The sequence below is a fragment of the Pollicipes pollicipes genome, unplaced genomic scaffold (genome assembly GCF_011947565.3).
Source record: "Pollicipes pollicipes isolate AB1234 unplaced genomic scaffold, Ppol_2.1 Scaffold_5724;HRSCAF=6776_pilon_pilon_pilon, whole genome shotgun sequence".
NCBI classification, from domain to species: Eukaryota; Metazoa; Arthropoda; class Thecostraca; order Pollicipedomorpha; family Pollicipedidae; genus Pollicipes; species Pollicipes pollicipes.
In genome coordinates this window covers 38,542,916-38,561,113 of record NW_023596746.1, presented here as the reverse complement: position 1 = coordinate 38,561,113, position 18,198 = coordinate 38,542,916, and the positions used below count along the sequence as shown (strand labels likewise).

Here is an 18,198-nt window from a genome sequence, read left to right as displayed (position 1 = left end):
ATCTGCCATCTTGATCTACCTCTTTATGGAGAAGCATATAATCCCCGTGCGGCATTGCCTTTCCCTGGAGCGAACCTCGCTGTCCCTTCTACCTGCTTGCAGAATATGTAGCATTAGCATAGGACACATGGTTGGTAACAGATAACAGTTATCAGCGTAGGCGTGGCCATCACTGGAGCGGGGACATAGCCGAGGGGATAGGGACACGAGGTCAGTGCTCAGCCCGAGTCATGAGTTTTAGAAAATTCGCAGGAGCTCGAAGAAGATTTGACATTTGGAACCTCCTCAGGAAAATCTAACCACGTGCCTGCACTGGGATCGGCGGGGCCCCGACCCCAGTGGCCTTAGGACAGATTGGTTAATTTTTGTGCTTTGCGAATATAGAATGGCACAAAAAAGAACTGGACCCAGGCAACGTTCAAGGTGTAGTTTCGTCCATTGCCGCACGTGCCGAGACTGTCACAAGGGCCTAAGTTCGCACAGTTTTGACTGGTGTCAAAATTCATGGGTGCAACCTTTGCCGTTTACGAGCAGGGGCCTGGCAAAATTGACACATGGAATATTCGAGTAAACCCGTACATTTGTTTTCAATAGCACAGAACATGGACAGGATATAAATAACGTAAGTTAGGAGCATTTGCGAAGAGCGTTGCGCAAATATATAATATATATATATATATATATATATATATATATATATATATATAACAGTGGTGACAGCCTTCTACAGGTAAGTAGAAAATTCCAAAAAGGAAGAAAGAAAGATTATAACAGTAGCTATAACTTATAGTGTTACTTAACGTAGAAACCCAGGACAATGGAGATATAAATGCATTAATATTTTGGCCACATGCCTTTATCGAAACGAACATCACTAGTAAATTCAGAATTGCCTGTCCTTCTCATTCAATTTTTCTGTTTTTTTAAATAGTGAGCAATAGTTTTTACAGGTCACCAACGTTCAGGGATTAAACAGTAAGCAGTTGTCAACCACTACTGCAATATGGTGCATACCTCATCAAAAATCAAAGCACGCGAAAAAACACGTGTACATGCAAACGAACTCAAGGCATTACAGATCACGGTTAATTCAAACATGCAATGCGAAGTGACCATGCCACCTGCTTCTGCCGTTGGAGTAGGCCGACAGCTGAGTTCAGCCGCCAGCCCCATCACTTCGGTCTCGTCCTCTGAGGCGCGACCTCGCGGCGCCGCAGTCGGTCCCCTCCATGGGTCAGAGCCAGTGCAGTGTCGGCACGGACCTCAGCAGCAGCCGCGGTCGGCGGCGCGCGGAAACGCACACGCTTTGTCTCGAGCGCGCGTGGAGTGGCGGTTTTAGCAGCCGACGCATCGTTAACTGTTGAGCCATGCTGAAGTGGATCCGTCTAGTGACTGGATCAGCACCAGGACCCGTGGCCGGTACAGGATCAGGACAGCTGGATCGTTGTCAGCACATGAGAAAGGCGCGGCAGCACGGCACACGCGAGCGGGTTTCAAGGTTCAATAGACATACCAGCAGTTACCCCAATGGCCACTCCACAATGAAAAATTTACTTCATCGTGTCATGATCCGGTAGGTCCAATATATCAAGATTCTAAGGGGCGGCGTACCCAATCGATGTACACCTGAACATGTGAACCTCTCCCAAATTCCTTGGAACGAATTTATTGTGTTCATTGCCGCTGTGATTGTGTCATTGTGGGGCAAACGGACTCCCTGGAAGGATTTCCAAATGATTTCTGAAAGGTGGTTCGCATTCTCGCCAAATTTTGCACCTTGTAAGGTCACTGACCTATGGCAAGTCAATGTCAGGCCATGACTGTCACCGAGGGCACTTCGAGAGAGCCGTTTAATGTGATACAACAACGTAGTGCTAGATAAAGCCATACATATCTAAGATAGTTGATAGGTCTGTGGGTAATAAAGCAATTGAAGTTAGAATTACAACCAATGACGTGGGCCTAGGGTCATACACAAAGGTCAGAAAGAGCTCGAAACTAACCCTTTTTACTTGAGGGCTTAGTTTTTTTTTTAGCTTCTGGTGCTCATTTCGAATTTATCACTGAAAGGAGCCGCAACAGAAATGTACCACGGACATGTTTGAGAACGGAGTAGGTCACTGACCTAAAATGACCCATGCCAACGTTTTATGTTTAGAAACATACCACCAAGCGTAATCCCTGACGCTTATACGAATGGCAAAATAAGAGCAATATCGCACATGCTTTGCCACCTTGACCTAGTAAAGGTCAAACAAGGTCACTGATCTCATTGGCCTTTTGCTTAGAGTCGGAATCTTTCTTCCGGGCAGTTAGTTGCATAAGCAGGTCCGAAGACACTTAAGACACCAATCTGGAGTTTGATATATTTTACCTTATCTGATCCTAAGGTCATAGCTTAGGAGCCTCAAATTTTGACAAAAATGAGTCCACGTAAAGGTTAATCCACTCTGCGAATTTGGCGCCTCTAGCTATCTTCGTTTTTGATACCTCAGTGGGGTCATATTGACCGCTTACCCTAGCGGAGGGTATTCAGTCGGCTACCCGGTCGCATGTTATGGAAGAGGGCCCTGAGCATTGAGTGGTTCAGTGCCTTACCTTATATGGGCCCTCCGAACAAGCGGAAAGATCCCGAGATCAACGTGAACAGCCCTTGAGCAACGGAGTGCATCCCAGCATATTGGGCCCGGCATTGCATGTGGAGATTTTCGAGGATGGCGCCTGATCGATCAAGAGTGTCTAGGTATGTCAGCACATAGTGACACCAACAGCAGCTTAGGACCTTACGAGAAAACGCAAAGAGATGAAGGGCAACGTGGAAGGCTCCGCAGCGATCGGATTTACCCGGCATTGGACATATAGGACTCTGGCAACAGCGAAACGCCTCTAGACAACGCGACGAGCCTCAAGGTTTCCCACAATCACTACCCTTCCAATCAGCAAAGAATTAACACGCTCCCGGGTGGCCGGTTGGATGCCCTTCGCTCGGGCGGAGATCAAATTGACCACACTGGGCTTTCAGCAACTAAGAAAGCTAGAAATACCAAATTCACAGGGTGTGTTGGGTTGTACGTAAACTCACTTGGGTTAAAGTTTGAGCAGCCTAGGTCATGACCCTGTGATCAAACAAGGTCAAACAAGGTCAAACTCCAAGTTGGTCCCCAAAGTATCTCCAGAACCTATATATCTGTTTCAATCGACAGGTCACGTACCCCTTTAATGCCGGGGACCTTGTTTGACCTTTATAAGGTCGTGGCGGCCAAAAATTAGACTACGTTGCTTTGAGTTTTGGAATTGAATAAACGGCAAAATTACGCTATGTTTTCGCTATGTGTGTGTGTGTGTGTGTGTGTGTTAATTACGCTAATTACGCTATGTGTGTTCCTGAGCCCAAAATGTTGACCCGGGTCACTATAGATCAGTGACTTGTTTTGACCTGTTAGAAGTTTGTCGCCGATGTATAAAGCGGTTTTTGCTATCAATAGATTCGAAATGAGCACCAGAAATCCCCCAACACAGCAAGCTTTAGAATAATAAAAGAGGCTGGTTTTGACCTTGAGCTGACCTTCATACCCGACCCTAGGTCAATGGAATTTGGCGATTCAATAGCTGTGTTGCCTTAGAAAATGTCTCAGATATATGTGCTTTCGTGTAACACTCAAGAAATCAACTTCGCTGAATCCATGGCCTGACTTTGACCTGCCGTAGGTCAGCAACCTGACAAACTATATCTAAATGTTTGATGCCAAACGATCCGTTATTTAATTGCCTACATTTCGCTCGGCTACGCCGCGCCATTCAGAAAACATTCCGGAAAGCCCTTTGTGGGGGAGCGAGTCAATTTGCTCCCACCCGAGCGCGTGTCAAGCTGCCTGCTCACAGGCTCCTCCCCTTCCCTCGCAACTGTTCTTGGTCGTCTGGAGGCCAACATACGTCAAGTTTTGTTGTGCTATGTATTAGAAAACTGCGTCCGTTCATCCGATTATGGGCTCCTTCGGAGCCTCCTGGTCCCCTTGGGTCACAAGGGAGCAAGGTTCCGAGATCCCCCCTCCCCCCCCCCCCCTCCTCTGGATCCGGCACGGGACCGAGGAGTTTGACAGATGGATGGGGCGCCAACAAGAACATAGGACCAACCATTAAAATAAGAAACACCTAAGGCACGATGTGGAAAGCGCAGGAATGATCGAATGTGCTGGTTAAAAAAATGGGGGCCCGATAAGAGTATAGGACCCTGCTTTAAGTAAGAAGACCCACTACAAAATGTAGGGGGCCCCGAACGATCGAGCGCGCCAATGCACGTGAGCAGATAGGGCCCCCGACAACAGAGTAAGGTCCTCCATTCAAATGAGAAGTACCCAAGACCGATCGAGTGTACCCAAGCAGGCAATCGGATCGCCCCTGACGGGCGCAGGTCCCTACATTCAAATACCAGAACCCTATGTGTAGGGCCCCGAGCAATCCAGTGTACCCGAGCAGGTTAACGGCTGGGTCCCCGACACGTGTGAAGGGCCCTCTGTTCCAATAAAAAGTACCCAGGACCCAATTTGGAGGGCCCCGAACGACGGGGTGTGCCCAAGCAGGCTAAGACATGCGCCCCGACAAGAGCGAATGGCTCTAATCAAGTGATAGAGAATTAGAATGGCCCTAAACCAATGGAGAGGGCCGATGAGCATACCGTGAATACGCCGGCAGGTTAACATCTGGGCCATCGGCTGTTGCGTATAGAGCCTTTTGGACGGATGGAAAGAATCTGTGGAAGGCCGCTGATTGACCAGAGTGTCCCGACATGCTAGCGAAAAGGGCTCCAGCAACAGCACAGGGCTCTGGGAGCAAATGCAAAAGGGTCAAAGGCAACGTGAAGGGCTTCCTGACGATCGGATTGACTGCAGGTCGGCGATTGACTACAGGCGATAAAACTCAGGCGCTTCGCCACATTTCTATCTGGGTTCTACAGGAATATTAGGGACAGGGTGAGCGTATATCGCCGGTAAAAATGGGTCAACGAGTTGTATTAACTTGAACAAGCCACGTTTTACTGGAAACGTTCAACATTCAGTCAGAATCGATAGTAGCGAAAATATCCACTCCAAACGTTGCAGTCTCCGTAGGCCGCGTGGTGTTGGTCCCGTTGCTAACACTGAACTGTGGCCAACGGGCGGACGAAAATGATGACGCTTCTGAAAGAAGCACCTCTGAACCCTTTAGAACATCAAATTGTATACCTAGAGGGTAGTTCGGACGTATATTTCACCGATGAGATTTTTAGATCGATGTTAAGAACGAATTAGCATTTACAGTACCGGCAAGTGGTGCTAGCTGGAATCTGGTGGTAAAAGTAGAATCTCCATTTTTATGTTGATGTAGCTGTTTGTCTGTCCAGAGGACAGCCTAAAAGTTGTGAAAAAGATATACATCCAGTCTTATCTTTGAACGGTACGGACTAATTTTGTGCATTAAAAACTGTGTCTGTGTAACCAGCTACGGACCCCTTCGGAACTTATAGGTCCCTTCAGGGCCCAAAGGAGGTAGGGCTCTGTGCATTCGCGCAGCCAGAACATTGGCATTACATTCGGAACCATCATTTCAGGACGGTCACTTTCGCGCGGGGCCCGCGTTGGCACTTGCAGTAGCCAACGCCATTTGGTTCTCCGGGAATTGCAGCCCAGGCCGTTGCTGTCCCGGCTCCTGTGGTTTCAGGAGCGCAGGCTCAAACCTTTGTTCTCCGGAAACTGCAGCCCAGGCCGTTGCTGTCCCGGCTCCTGTGGTTTCAGGTGCGCAAGCTCAAACCTTTGTTCTCCGGGAACTGCAGCCCAGGCCATTGCTGTCCCGGCTCCTGTGGTTTCAGGAGCGCAGGCTCAAACCTTTTGATTTCTATTGTTTCGCTAATCGGTTCTGGAGAAGAATGAACGTTCTCAAGCCACCGTGGGATGGCCTCGTTTGTTTTTGAACTCATTTTGACCCTCTTTTTAAACGCCGTTGAAACCGCTTACTTCCGGGCAAGGGGCCTATTGAGTAGAACGCTAGGAGGCACATTGTAGCTCCCGGTCGGGAGCTGAAGGGCCATTCCGTTCCACCGCGGGGTGTTTTCCGGTTGCAACTCTGGCGACACGGGGCGGATCCCCCCGGTCGATCCGGAGGTCTGCCCAACGCAAGACGTCCTCTGTCACTTGGGGGCCCGTCGCCGTCCCTGTTGAGCAAATGCTTCCCTGATAGTCCCGGGGCCCCTTATTGACACATAATACCCTGCTAGGTACTGGACCCTTGGCCGATACGGGGACCACGCATTGTTGTAGGGGCACCGACCAATGCAAATCGTGGGCCGGCCTTGTCCTTGCATGCGTAATCGGCCCCAAAATATCGAATCGCCATGGAGCCGACTGTCCGGTGCTAGTGATCTCTGGCCGAAATAGAGGAACGCTATGTCTCAGAGGTCCCCAGATGGTACAACATACCCTCCCACTGACTTTTGAGGTCCTACGGGTGGGGGCATTAAATGTGACCTGCAGCCAGCCCTTCATGCCCTTCAGCCTCCCAACTGGGCGCTTGATCTTTGGTCACGAGGGGCCCTTCGTCCCCTCTTTGGCCTCATCAAACAAAGCCGACCGACTCGGGACCATCAGCTAACACATGACCCCCTGCTGGGCACTGTAGGCCCCTGACCGACGCAGGAGCCCCAACCATTGTTTCGGGGACTCAAACCAATGCAATTCGTGCCCCCCGCCCTTGCTCCTGCTTGATAAACGGGCCCCCAGGGTTCAGCCTGGCAGGGAGCCATCGTTCGGTGCTTGTGGTCTCTGGCCGACCGAGATACCCGCATTGTCTCAGGGGTCCTCGAACAGTGCATCTGACTGATGTAACCTACGTCCTGTCCTTCGGACCCCTATGTACTCCATCCGAGCCCTTGATCATAGGTTCGGCTGGACAGCCCGGCCCCCTTTTCAGGTCTCATCGAATATTGCCCTTTGTCGGCTCGGGCCCCTTGTGAACACAGGACTCCCTGTTAGGCACTGCGGGCCCCTGACAGATACAGGTGCCCCGACCAGTGCAAATCGCGGTCCCCGGCTTGATAGCTGACTGGGAAGTGGACCCTTAGGCCGATATAGACATGGAACTAGTCGCGTGGCACTAGTGGTGCCTGACCGACATACAAGCCCATATCGACTCACGAGGCCCCCGATCGGCACAATGGGATCTCTGAATGTCATTTGAGGGTCTGTTTCTGCAGGATGGAGACCCTGAATAAGACTCGACCAGCGCTTTGGGCCCGTAATCCCTTCAATCGGACCCTTGGTCCGGTGGGTCCTGCAGGCTCTTTTGGCCTCCTCGAACACTGCCTGTGGCTGACTCGGCCCCTTACCAATACAGAGCCCCCTTTTAGGCACTGTGGGGTCCCTGAAGGACGCTGGGGCTCTGAACAATGTAAATCGCTGGCTCCTGCTTTGTCCCTGCTTAGGGGATGGGCTCTAAGACCCATCCCGTCACGGAGCAGACGGTGAGAAATTGGTTGTGTCTGACCGCCATATAGGCCCCTATCGACTCATTAGCACGCAGAGACCTCTGGATGGCACTGAAGTGCTCGGCCCTGCGGATTCGGCTCTAAAGGGGACCTCCGATGGGCCTTTCGGGTCCTTCGGGAGCTAAAATCAAGCCTTAAATTGTATGTCCCGCGGAACCCTTTGTGCCCCTCGGAACCTAAGTGTGGGGGGGGGGAGGGGGAGGAGGGAATTTGCCCTCTGTGCCCCTTTCTCTGGATCCGCTCCTGCTCCCAGCAAGTGGCCTCGTTCATTAGTCGTAATCGAGGCGCTGTCGTAACCGTAGGGTAGATCAGCTGTCCTTTAACATAACCATTTGCAAATACATACTCTCAGGACTCTGTAGCTACAAAGGTAAAAACCTAACTCTTCAGCCTATTAAGTATCATTGCCTAGACTCTTCAGTCTGTTCAGTAAAATATCACTGGCTCGATAGGGCTGTAACTTACACTGTGCAGTGAAGGTCCAAGGAGTGCTACAGAAGATAAGCAGATAAAAGTTTGTAAATATGGATGCTTGATTGTGCCACCATATTCCAGTTTTTAGGTCATATCGACGCAACTGATACGATAGTTAGCTCTTGGCGAACTATATGGTCTTGGATAATATTTCGCGTTCCTTGTTTTTCGGATTTCAAACTACAAGGGTAAAGTTCAGAGTGGTTGGGCCGAATGTAAGAGCCATGAGCTGGTATACTCTGCCGTAACGATTTTTTTGTAAAGAATATGTTTGACTGTGCTTTAAGCTTCTTCAGCTTGTTCTTCATTGTCTGCCAGCTTTACTGTGGTGCTATTAGAAATGGTGCCAGACAGCAGCGACAGTATATGCCCAGTATCAGTTCAGTTTATTTGAAAAGATCCACTAAATCATTTTTAATGTTTCACGTCAAAGGGCAAGGGATACACATAAGACATAAGGGCATCTAGGCTGTTTGTCACATTGGACAGCCAAGCATTATATTTATACAGTGAAGGCAAAACATCAACTACAAAGTACATGATGCAGATAGAACATGCAGTGGAGAAAAAATTAGATACTTTGCATGACATGAACATGACTATGTTTTTCAAGCATTACTATATGGCATCAAAGGCAGTTGCTTCCCAGTGTGTAACACTGACATCAGTTGGTGCCCACTAGGGTTGCATGGCCCTGTGTTGTATTGCTGGCTGCTCATAGAGGTTTTGGTATTTTTTCTTGATCAACTGTGCGAAATATATAGGTGTAGTTTGATCTACCTACATCCTCCCAGAAAATATCTGTCAAAGTCAGTTGACCACCTTAGAGCACACCTTACTGACAGCAATATGTCAGAAAACAATGGGATTGTCATGTTGCACCAGAAATAAGAATATAACTGTCTCACTGCTCAGTTCATGCATAATGAGGGCCAGGCTGGTTTATCAAGGCCACACAGGAGGAAAGGTTGGAGCTTACCATTGTTTGCTTATTGCCCAGAAAGTAGAGTAGAATTATGACTCTTTTTCTCCTTCTAAAAATCTGCTGTTTTGTGGTCACTGTTGATGTCTAAGGAAACCAGTATTGGCCAGTCCCTAGCAAAAAGCAGATGGGGCTAAATTTAGAAAGTGCACTTTTGATAAGTGCATTTATGCAGTTCAAGCTTTTGATTGGTTCAACTTCTGAGATCAGCCTGTATGCTAGGCAGTGCTTGTTGTATGAGTCCGGACCCCACTATGGCATCATGCCATTCCAGGTCAACAGAGAAATTTTGAGGTGAATGTGTAATGTGCTGCAGCACAGCACAGTCAGTCCCACCCTCTGAGATCATCTGACATTTTGGGGGGTGGCAAATAAGAGTGGGTTGAGGCAATAAATGAATGCCTTGAGCAACTTAAATTCACTCCACCTCTGATGGGTGAATGAAAAGCTCCAGCCAGCTGAGCTATGAGGATGGGCAACTAGAGTCTTTCCTACTGTGAACTTAATTCTCACCCCCCAGCATACTGAATCAGTTTGGGATCCCCCTTAAAAGTTTTAAAATTGCAAAAACCTGTAGATAAGATAAGGCAAGTGTTATATATATATATATATATATATATATATATATTATAAGTCTTAGATTCAAAACATGATGAAATACCAACTGTGAAGGTATGGCTGTTCATGACCTTAATGCTTATTAACCATTAAGTAACTGTTAAGGAATTTATTTAAGCATGCAACTCCCACTGGCAAAGGGGGCTGATGACACTATAACCTAGTAAGGACAAGGAGCAGTATGATTTTTCTATAGTGGGCCCGGCCCTCATTTAATATTTTGACCTGTCCTTACCACATGGCCTGATGACTTATGAACAGCACCTTAACAGTTGTTTAGTTGAAACTAGTTGAAATACCAGTGCTCTTTGGGGCCCTTAGTACCCTAGTCCTCAAAGCCAGAATCAGAGCTTTCTTCCATGCTTGGGATCTTGTAGTGCCTGGGGTGAGGCCAAAAGAAAAGTGAGAGGTTAAAGTGCATTTGCTGTGTCGTTACAACTGGACTTGATGTTTGATGTAAGTGGGTGGGTATTTATTTGAATTTGTGACAGCAAATATTAGATCAACACAAGCATGAGCAACATGAGCAAAGTGACTGGATGAGCAACATGATGATGTAAGAGGAGCAAAATAAGAATAACTTTGTGTTCATGATTGAATAGATTATCACACCACTGAATTATATGAGTAATCACCATGCCACAATACTGAGTACTTCATTATTTTTGTGACAGCACACCACTTGTTTTTGCAAAGTGCTGCATTTGTTCCCAACAGATGTATAAGCTGGTAGACAAGCTTGCTTTTCAATCCTTGGTATTTTGATGACAAAAATTGTTTCTGTGGCATTACTATCCTTGTGGCTGTTACAGATGTGCTGTGGATGGGAACAGTCCCACTGAAGATCTGCAGAAGATGTTCCTTTTTCTTCCCAATGCACATCACATGGCATGGCAAAGATTGCCACACATGCTGCTCAGAAGAAGTCTGCATGCAAGGGCTGAACCGTTTAGTAGAGTAAGCCAAATCTTCCAACCCATCCAGGCCACTAAAAAACTATCAGGAAGAGGTGATGAAGTTGTCTCCAGGAGCTTTGAGGTATGTTGCATTATGTGAGTTTTTCTGTTGTGTTCAGCACCCAAAAACTGTCTGGATGCTCCTGTGTGTTTGCCCAGCATGTTGCATTGATTTTGTGGTACAGTACTTCAAGACATTCTATCATATCCAAGATTGGTACTATATGAAAAGTAATTGCAATTGGACATTTTCCAGCACACAGTATGTTCTGCAGCAATATGGCATCACCTCTACAGCAAAAATTGATGCTAATCTCAGCACAGCATTGGTTGTCCTTGGACTATGAACAGGCTTTATCACATATAATGCTCGCAGTTGTTTGTGCATGGTGCTGTGCACTGTGGTCCCGGCATTAGGCATATACAGCCTGTGGCAGGGTGGGACCACACAGGTCTGTCCAACCCCGAGAGTGGTGTGAGCTGTCTGGTGACTGACGTCTGCTGGTGTACCCTGTGAGATGACCGGTGTCCGATGGTGTACCCTGTGTGGTGACTAGCATCCGCTGGTGTCCCCTGTGAGATGACCGGCGTCCGCTGGTGTACCCTGTGTGGTGACTGGCGTCTGCTGGTGTCCCCTATGTGGTGACTGGCATCTGCTGGTGTCCCCTGTGTGGTGAATGGCGTCTGCTCGTGTCCCCTGTGTGGTGACCGGCGTCCGCTGGTGTCCCCTGTCTGGTGACTGACGTCCGCTGGTGTCCCCTGTCTGGTGACTGACGTCCGCTGGTGTCCCCTGTCTGGTGACTGACGTCCGCTGGTGTCCCCTGTGAGATGACTGGCGTCTGCTGGTGTCCCCTGTCTGGTGACTGACGTCCGCTGGTGTCCCCTGTGTGGTGACTGGCGTCTGCTGGTGTCCCATGTGTGGTGACTGGCATCTGCTTGCGTCCCCTGTGAGATGACCGGCGTCCGCTCGTGTCCCCTGTGAGATGACTGGCATCTGCTGGTGTCCCCTGTGTGATGACTGGCGTCCGCTGGCGTCCCCTGTGTGGTGACCAGCGTCCACTGGTTTACCACCTGTGGTGACCCTCTGTGTGGTGACTGGCGTCTGCTGGTGTCCTCTGTGAGATGACTGGCGTCCGCTGGTATCCCCTGTGAGATGACTGGTGTCTGCTGGTGTACCCCCCGTGGTGACCCCCTGTGTGATGACCGGCGTCCGCTGGTGTACCCCCCGTGGTGACCCCCTGTGTGATGACCGGCGTCCGCTGGTGTACCCCGCGTGGTGACCTGTGTAATGACCGGAGTCCGCTGGTGTACCCCCCGTGGTGACCCCCTGTGCGATGGCCGGCGTCCGCTGGTGTCCTGTGTGTGGTGACTGGCGTCCTCTGCTGTTCGCGGTGTGGTGACCGACGTCCGCTGGTGTCCTGTGTGTGGTGACCGCCGTCCCCTGGTATCCCCTGTCTGGTGGCTGTTGTCCCCTGGTAGCCCTTGTGTGGTGACTGCCATCCGCTGGTGTCCCCTGTGTGATGACCAGCGTTCCCTGATGTCCCGGGCAGCTGCTGACGGCGGCAGGATACATCCACCAGTCGTCCGGCGGCGTGTTCCACATCCTGCCGCTCTGTCAGCGCGTGCTGGACAAGATGGTGAGCGCTGTCCACCAGGAGATGGCGGCTATTGGCGCCGGCCAGCTGACCATGCCGACCCTGGTGCGCGACACTCTCTGGAAACAGACGGGTGGGTTGTGTGACACAGTCTGACAGCGGAATGGTGGGTGCTGGGTGACGTGGGTTTCTGGCACCCTGAATGCTCAAATGTATGGTGTATGATGCCCCACAGAGACGGACTGAGGTTGAGGGGAGATATTTGTGTGGATGTGTCGCTCGCAAGAAGAAGGCAGAGACTGACAAACTGGCTGAGAACCCGTTGGATGTTCACTGGAGGGAGATCTGTGGCTTTTTCTACGGAATCTTTGTACAAAGACTGGTGCGATGATATGTGATATGTGTGATGTGCTGCGGATTATGGAGTACTCATGAATTAGTTGATGCCATGCCATGATGCCATGTTGATGTCATGAATTAGTTGATGATACCAGGGAGGAGGGTAAGCTGACCATCCATTGTGCTGCAATATTTTCTCTTGCTTGGCTTGCACTTGTGCAATCGTGCGGCAGCAGGCTCAATATATGCATGCGACTCACCAGTGAACATTCTTCGCTCCTTTCGATCAGTTGGCCCACGTGGCAATAATCGATCAATTGTCGTTGTGGTGATTCACTGACTAGTACACTCCGAGCCGTGGGATTCATGGGACCTCCTGTCCTGACCGCGCGCTCCTCGACAGGCAGGGCGGAACAGATGGGTGCCGAGCTGATGACGGTGGAGGACAGGAGTGGCCACCGGTTCGTTCTCAGCCCGGTACTGACCCGCGCCGGCCGCGTGGCATGACGCTCAGTCCCCTCCCGCCCAGACCAGTGCTGGCCAGGTGCACAGGGCGACGTAAAGGGACACGTACTCTGCCTTCAGGAGGGAACCAGTGGTAACTCACTCGTGGAAAGGATGATTAAGCTGCCTTCAGCTTCCTTTTAGACCATCGGCTGCTGCTGGATTTTCTTTGGTGCTTCCTACCTTTTCAAGGATAGTTGTTTTTTTAAGTCAAACACTTTGTCATTTGCATCCGAGTGAACGATTGTGTACTGATCCAGTTTCATGAAATCCTCGTCTCAAAGTGAGAGTAATGGGCCTTTGTACAATGATGTACTTCTTGTTAATTTTGTAGGTGTGATGCAGTGAAGTATATTTTTGGTCCTAAAGTTCGCATCAAATTTCGTTCGGATACATGCTTGCTACATGATGCGGCACCAAAAGCTCTATCGTAACCTCATAAATGCCTGCCCCTTACTACCTGTCGTTATTTGGCGTCCATTGGTCCAGGCAGCGAACGCTGATCAGGTCATGTTTTCTTGATCAGATAATGCCCTTCTAAACAGGTGCTATGTTTTCGGGCCAAGGGTCCTACGGTCTTCAATGATGTTTATCTATTTTCTGTGGACTTGGAGCGTCCTGTAGGTCCATGGAGAAAACATTGAGTTTTTGCTGCTGTTTTTGTTGACGGCGTAATGTTGGGAAAGTTGACATCTAGTGAACGGTCCAAGGTACATTGGCCGCCACTGCCGTGACCGTCAGCCACCCCTGGCGTGGCCGCTGGCCGCCTCCGTTGTAGCCGCTGGCCGCCCCTGTCGTAGCCGTTAGCTGCCCCTGTCGCAGCCGTTAGCCGCTCCTGCTTTGACCGTTTGCTGCTCCTGCCGTAGCCCGCACGCTGCTCCTGCCGTAGCCCGTACGCCGCCCCTGTCGTAGTCGCTGGCTGCCCCTACCGTGGCCGTTATTCGCTCCTGCCGTGACCGTTAGCTGCTCCTGTCGCGACCGTTAGCCGCCCCTGTCGTGACCGTTAGCCGCTCCTGTCGTGACCGTTAGCCGCTCCTGCCGTGACCGTTAGCCGCTCCTGTCGTGACCGTTAGCCGCTCCTGTCGTGACCGTTAGCCGCTCCTGTCGTGACCGTTAGCCGCCCCTGCCGTGACCGTTAGCCGCTCCTGTCGTAACCCGCCGCCGTGCGCTGTCCCAGACGCACGAGGAGGCGGTGACCCAGCTGGTGGGGGCCGTGTCGCCCGTCTCGAGCAGGCAGCTGCCACTGCGCCTCTACCAAGTGACGGCAAAGTTCCGTGACGAGAAGAGGGCGCGCTTCGGTCTGCTGCGGTGAGGAGGCGGGCGCCGGCGCCCGACGAGGCCTCTTCTGTGCGCGCCGGGCGGATGGCGATGCTGCCTCGTACTCGGTAGACTGGGATTCGGACACGTGTCATTAACGCGAAGAAGGACGCTCGTCGTAATGTCTGCATGAATTCTGCATCCCAAGTTCATTCACCGCCCGCAGATGCATCCAATGCTATTTCCTATAAAGGAGTGTAAAGATTCAGCATCGCGAACCGAGCTGTGGCGTTTCCCGGCCGCCATGAGAATGATAACCCGACACAGCACGCCCACCTCCACCGCACGACCCGGGTAACCCCAGACAGTCGCGTCTGCCACCCGCCGCCAGGTGTAAGGAGTTCCTGATGAAAGACCTGTACACGTTCGACGCGACCGAGGAGGCTGCGCGCGCCAGCTACCGAGAGGTGGTGCAGGCGTACACGGCGCTGTTCCTCCGCCTCGGAATCCCCGCCGTCCGAGGTGTGACACAGGTGGCGCTCCCGCCGACGCCCCCCCCCCCCCCCATTTACAAAGCGGCTATGTTCTGTTGCAACGTTGTCTGGTCCTGCCTGTGTTTTATTAGAAGTATGTACATCACGCACCTTTGACGGTCGTTGCTGTGGTGACCTCCCTGTCTGAAGGCTGACCCCCTCATATGACACCGTCCCGTCTGACGGCCGGCTGTCCCGTGTGACTCCGCCCCGTCTGACGGCCGGCTGTCCCGTGTGACTCCGCCCCGTCTGTACGGCCGGCTGTCCCGTCTGACGGCCGACTGTCCCGTGTGACTCCGCCCCGTCTGTACGGCCGGCTGTCCCGTGTGACTCTGTCCCGTCTGACGGCCGACTGTCCCGTGTGACTCCACCCCGTCTGTACGGCCAGCTGTCCCGTGTGACTCCGCCCCGTCTGACGGCCGGCTGTCCCGTGCGACTCCACCCCGTCTGACGGCCGACTGTCCCGTGTGACTCCGCCCCGTCTGTACGGCCGGCTGTCCCGTGTGACTCTGTCCCGTCTGACGGCCGGCTGTCCCGTGTGACTCCACCCCGTCTGACGGCCGGCTGTCCCGTGTGACTCCGCCCCGTCTGACGGCCGGCTGTCCCGTGTGACTCTGTCCCGTCTGACGGCCGGCTGTCCCGTGTGACTCCACCCCGTCTGACGGCCGACTGTCCCGTGTGACTCCGCCCCGTCTGTACGGCCGGCTGTCCCGTGTGAGTCTGTCCCGTCTGACGGCCGGCTGTCCCGTGTGACTCTGTCCCGTCTGACGGCCGACTGTCCCGTGTGACTCCGCCCCGTCTGTACGGCCGGCTGTCCCGTGTGACTCTGTCCCGTCTGACGGCCGACTGTCCAGTGTGACTCCGCCCCGTCGGACGGCCGACTGTCCCGTGTGACTCCGCCCCGTCTGTACGGCCGACTGTCCCGTGTGACTCTGCTCCGTCTGACGGCCGGCCCTGCCGTTGCACAGTCCGCGGCGACTCGGGACTGATGGGCGGCCGTCTGTCGCACGAGTTCCACGTGCTGGCGCCGGTCGGCGAGGACCGCGTGCTCGTGCAGCCCGAGTGCGAGCAGCCCGACTGCCCGGCGTCCGTCAACCTGGAGGTGTTGCGCGACCAGCGCGAGACGGCGCCCGGCGCGCGCGCCGAGCTCTGCCAGGCGTGCGGCCGGGAACTCCACGATCGCACGGGCATTGAGGTACGCGCGCCGGCGGCGTGGAGACGTGCGGCAGATATCTTGAGGGTGATAGTTGTGACGTCGACGGCGGGCACGCGGCGGCGGATCACCCGCCTTGTGGCCCGGTCTGTGGTGTGCTTGTGACGTGGATGTTGGCTACGCATAATGCAACTAGCCCAAGCAAACAAGTATTTGCCGATAAAGAGATGCTTTCGAAGCCGCTCTCTGATCCGCCCTACTCCGTTTGCCGGACAGGTGGCGCATACGTTCCTGCTGGGCCAGCTGTACTCGGAGGTGTTCGGCGCCTGCTGTAGCGGCCCGGGCGAGGCCCGCGTGCCGCTCCACATGGGCTGCTACGGTATCGGTCTGAGCCGGCTGCTGGCCGCCGTGGTCGAGGCTCGCTCCGCCGACGGCGCCGGCCTCAGCTGGCCCGCGCAGCTGGCGCCCTACAAGTTGTGCGTCGTCACGCCCAAGGTCCGCGGCCAGCGGCCCGGCCGAGGGCGGGGGGTTGGCGCCCTACAAGTTGTGCGTCGTCACGCCCAAGGTCCGCGGCCAGCGGCCCGGCCGAGGGCGGGGGGTAATCAGGCGCCGTAGTGTACCGCCTCATTGGACCGTCGTGTTTCTTAATTCGTGGTGGGCTTATGTCCGAATTTTGCTGGTTTGTTCTCATGGGTAAAAAAAACAGTTGGGGAGGAGGAGCTGGGAGGAGTGTTGGGACTGTGGTAGTGGCATGTTTCCACGCATGAAATGAGCGCAACTGGTGCTTGAAAATGGTATTCGTGAAAGGTCTTTCGTTGTTGCGCTCAATTCCAGTGAAAGGCATGAAGCCGCCCTCGCAGGCGGGCATGAGACGCTGCTTTGCTCACTCGGCTCTACTGATTACATTTGAGACGCGCGTCTCACGGACGCTGTCACCACCACCACCGCTCGTGTTCGCGTCTCCCCCGCCCTGTCGATATTCCCCCGGCCAGGGGCCTCAGCATGCTCTCTCGCTCCAGAGGGGCAGCCGGGAGGCGGCAGCCGCCGACTGGGCGCTGCGCTCGCTCGAGCGACTCTGCCGACACCCGCGCCTCGCCGGTGACGTGGTGCTGGACGACCGCGACCACTTGACCATCGGGCAGCGTGTTCGTGAGGCGCGGCGCGCCGGCTACCCGGCTGCGCTCGTGTTCGGACGGGAGGCGGCGCCGGCGCCGGCACCAGGCCGGTTGCCGCGCGCCGAGCTGTTGTACGCCGAGCAGCGCGTGCTGCTCGAGGAGGCCGAGCTGGTGGACCGCGTCGTCGCCGTGTGTGGAGAGACGTGATGGTGGAGCGGCGGCCGACCGCTGCGGTCGGGTAGTGGTACTGTGTGTCCCGTGAGAGGCATTGTTGCAGCTGGGCCGGCTTCTGCCCCCGGCAGAGCTCGTGGCTGTGTCGGCCGATGGGTTCTTTCTGCTGCGAGGTCGTGTGTTTGGTACGTGACGTCTGTGTACGGCGTGTGATCTGGGTCTGTGACGGCATGGTTGAGACCACATCATTGACGGTACTTCCGTCTTTACAGTGAATACGTTCTTGCAGCTTGTCATAATATGACAACCTGAAACAGACCATGGGGTTGTATTTACTTCACATTGTGGGAGGGAGGCTGATAAGAGATGGTGTGGCCAAACCTGCCTCAGAACCGGACGGACACTTGAATTTTACTGATTTTGCTATCAAAGCTGGTGAGATGGTCATTAACTCCCAGGAAAGGGTAACAGGTACCCTCGTCAATATAGGGAACCTCCACGGATCTCCCGTTTTCTGTCTGCAACTTTTTCGCTGCGCCTCAGAAAGTCACTGCTATATTCACTTGACTTCAGTGAGGAGTGCCACCACGCTGATGAACATGCAGGGCTTTAATTCTTCTATTCCATAAATATAGTCACATCGCGTAGGTTATGTTTTATGTTGACGATTCCCTCTCGATGCCATCCGGCAGGAACCGAATGGTTTGTAGGTGACGTACTAAAGAAAGGCTTTGTCTTTATGGATTTGTGATGACCCTGAACGGATGCAATCGGAGATACGAAACTACCTTCCGACTGCGCGATTCCAGTCCAACGGCGTAACTGGTGGAGCAAAGGACAGACGTGCCGCAATGCCCGGCCCGCTCCACCCCGCCCCATGGCCTGATCTGACGTGATTGGCCGCTGCCACCAGGCGCAGGCCATTCCAGCCAGGGGTAAATAACGAGCGTTACAGCAAATCGAACCCACGCACTCCGCCACGGTT

The 18,198-nt window shown here is 53.0% G+C and overlaps 1 protein-coding gene across 3 annotated transcripts; it reads left to right on the top strand.

Moving 5' to 3' along the window:
• The first annotated feature begins 8,120 nt into the window (after nt 1–8,120).
• On the top strand, nt 8,121–17,534 carry ProRS-m (prolyl-tRNA synthetase 2-like protein, mitochondrial). Of its 3 annotated transcripts, none has more exons than XM_037227380.1 (9): nt 8,121–8,205; nt 10,403–10,628; nt 12,097–12,274; nt 12,884–12,957; nt 14,162–14,292; nt 14,633–14,763; nt 15,743–15,969; nt 16,204–16,422; nt 16,947–17,534. In XM_037227380.1, exons 2-9 carry the CDS (start codon nt 10,446–10,448, stop codon nt 17,247–17,249), a joined length of 1,446 nt encoding a protein of 481 aa, XP_037083275.1. In that variant the 5' UTR covers nt 8,121–8,205; nt 10,403–10,445; the 3' UTR covers nt 17,250–17,534. The 3 variants fall into 3 exon arrangements, with proteins under 3 accessions (XP_037083275.1, XP_037083277.1, XP_037083276.1); XM_037227382.1 differs by having other exon boundaries at nt 16,204–16,492; nt 16,947–17,131; XM_037227381.1 differs by having other exon boundaries at nt 8,146–8,178.
• The last annotated feature ends 664 nt before the right edge of the window (nt 17,535–18,198 follow it).

What these genes read in the sequence shown, in the direction of transcription:
- ProRS-m (XM_037227380.1), top strand. Translation starts at nt 10,446, where the DNA reads ATGTTCCTTTTTCTTCCCAATGCACATCACATGGCATGGCAAAGATTG. An exon ending in TTGTCTCCAGGAGCTTTGAG is followed by an intron (nt 10,629 to 12,096) that starts GTATGTTGCATT and finishes TGTCCCGGGCAG; the next exon opens with CTGCTGACGGCGGCAGGATA. An exon ending in CACTCTCTGGAAACAGACGG is followed by an intron (nt 12,275 to 12,883) that starts GTGGGTTGTGTG and finishes GCTCCTCGACAG; the next exon opens with GCAGGGCGGAACAGATGGGT.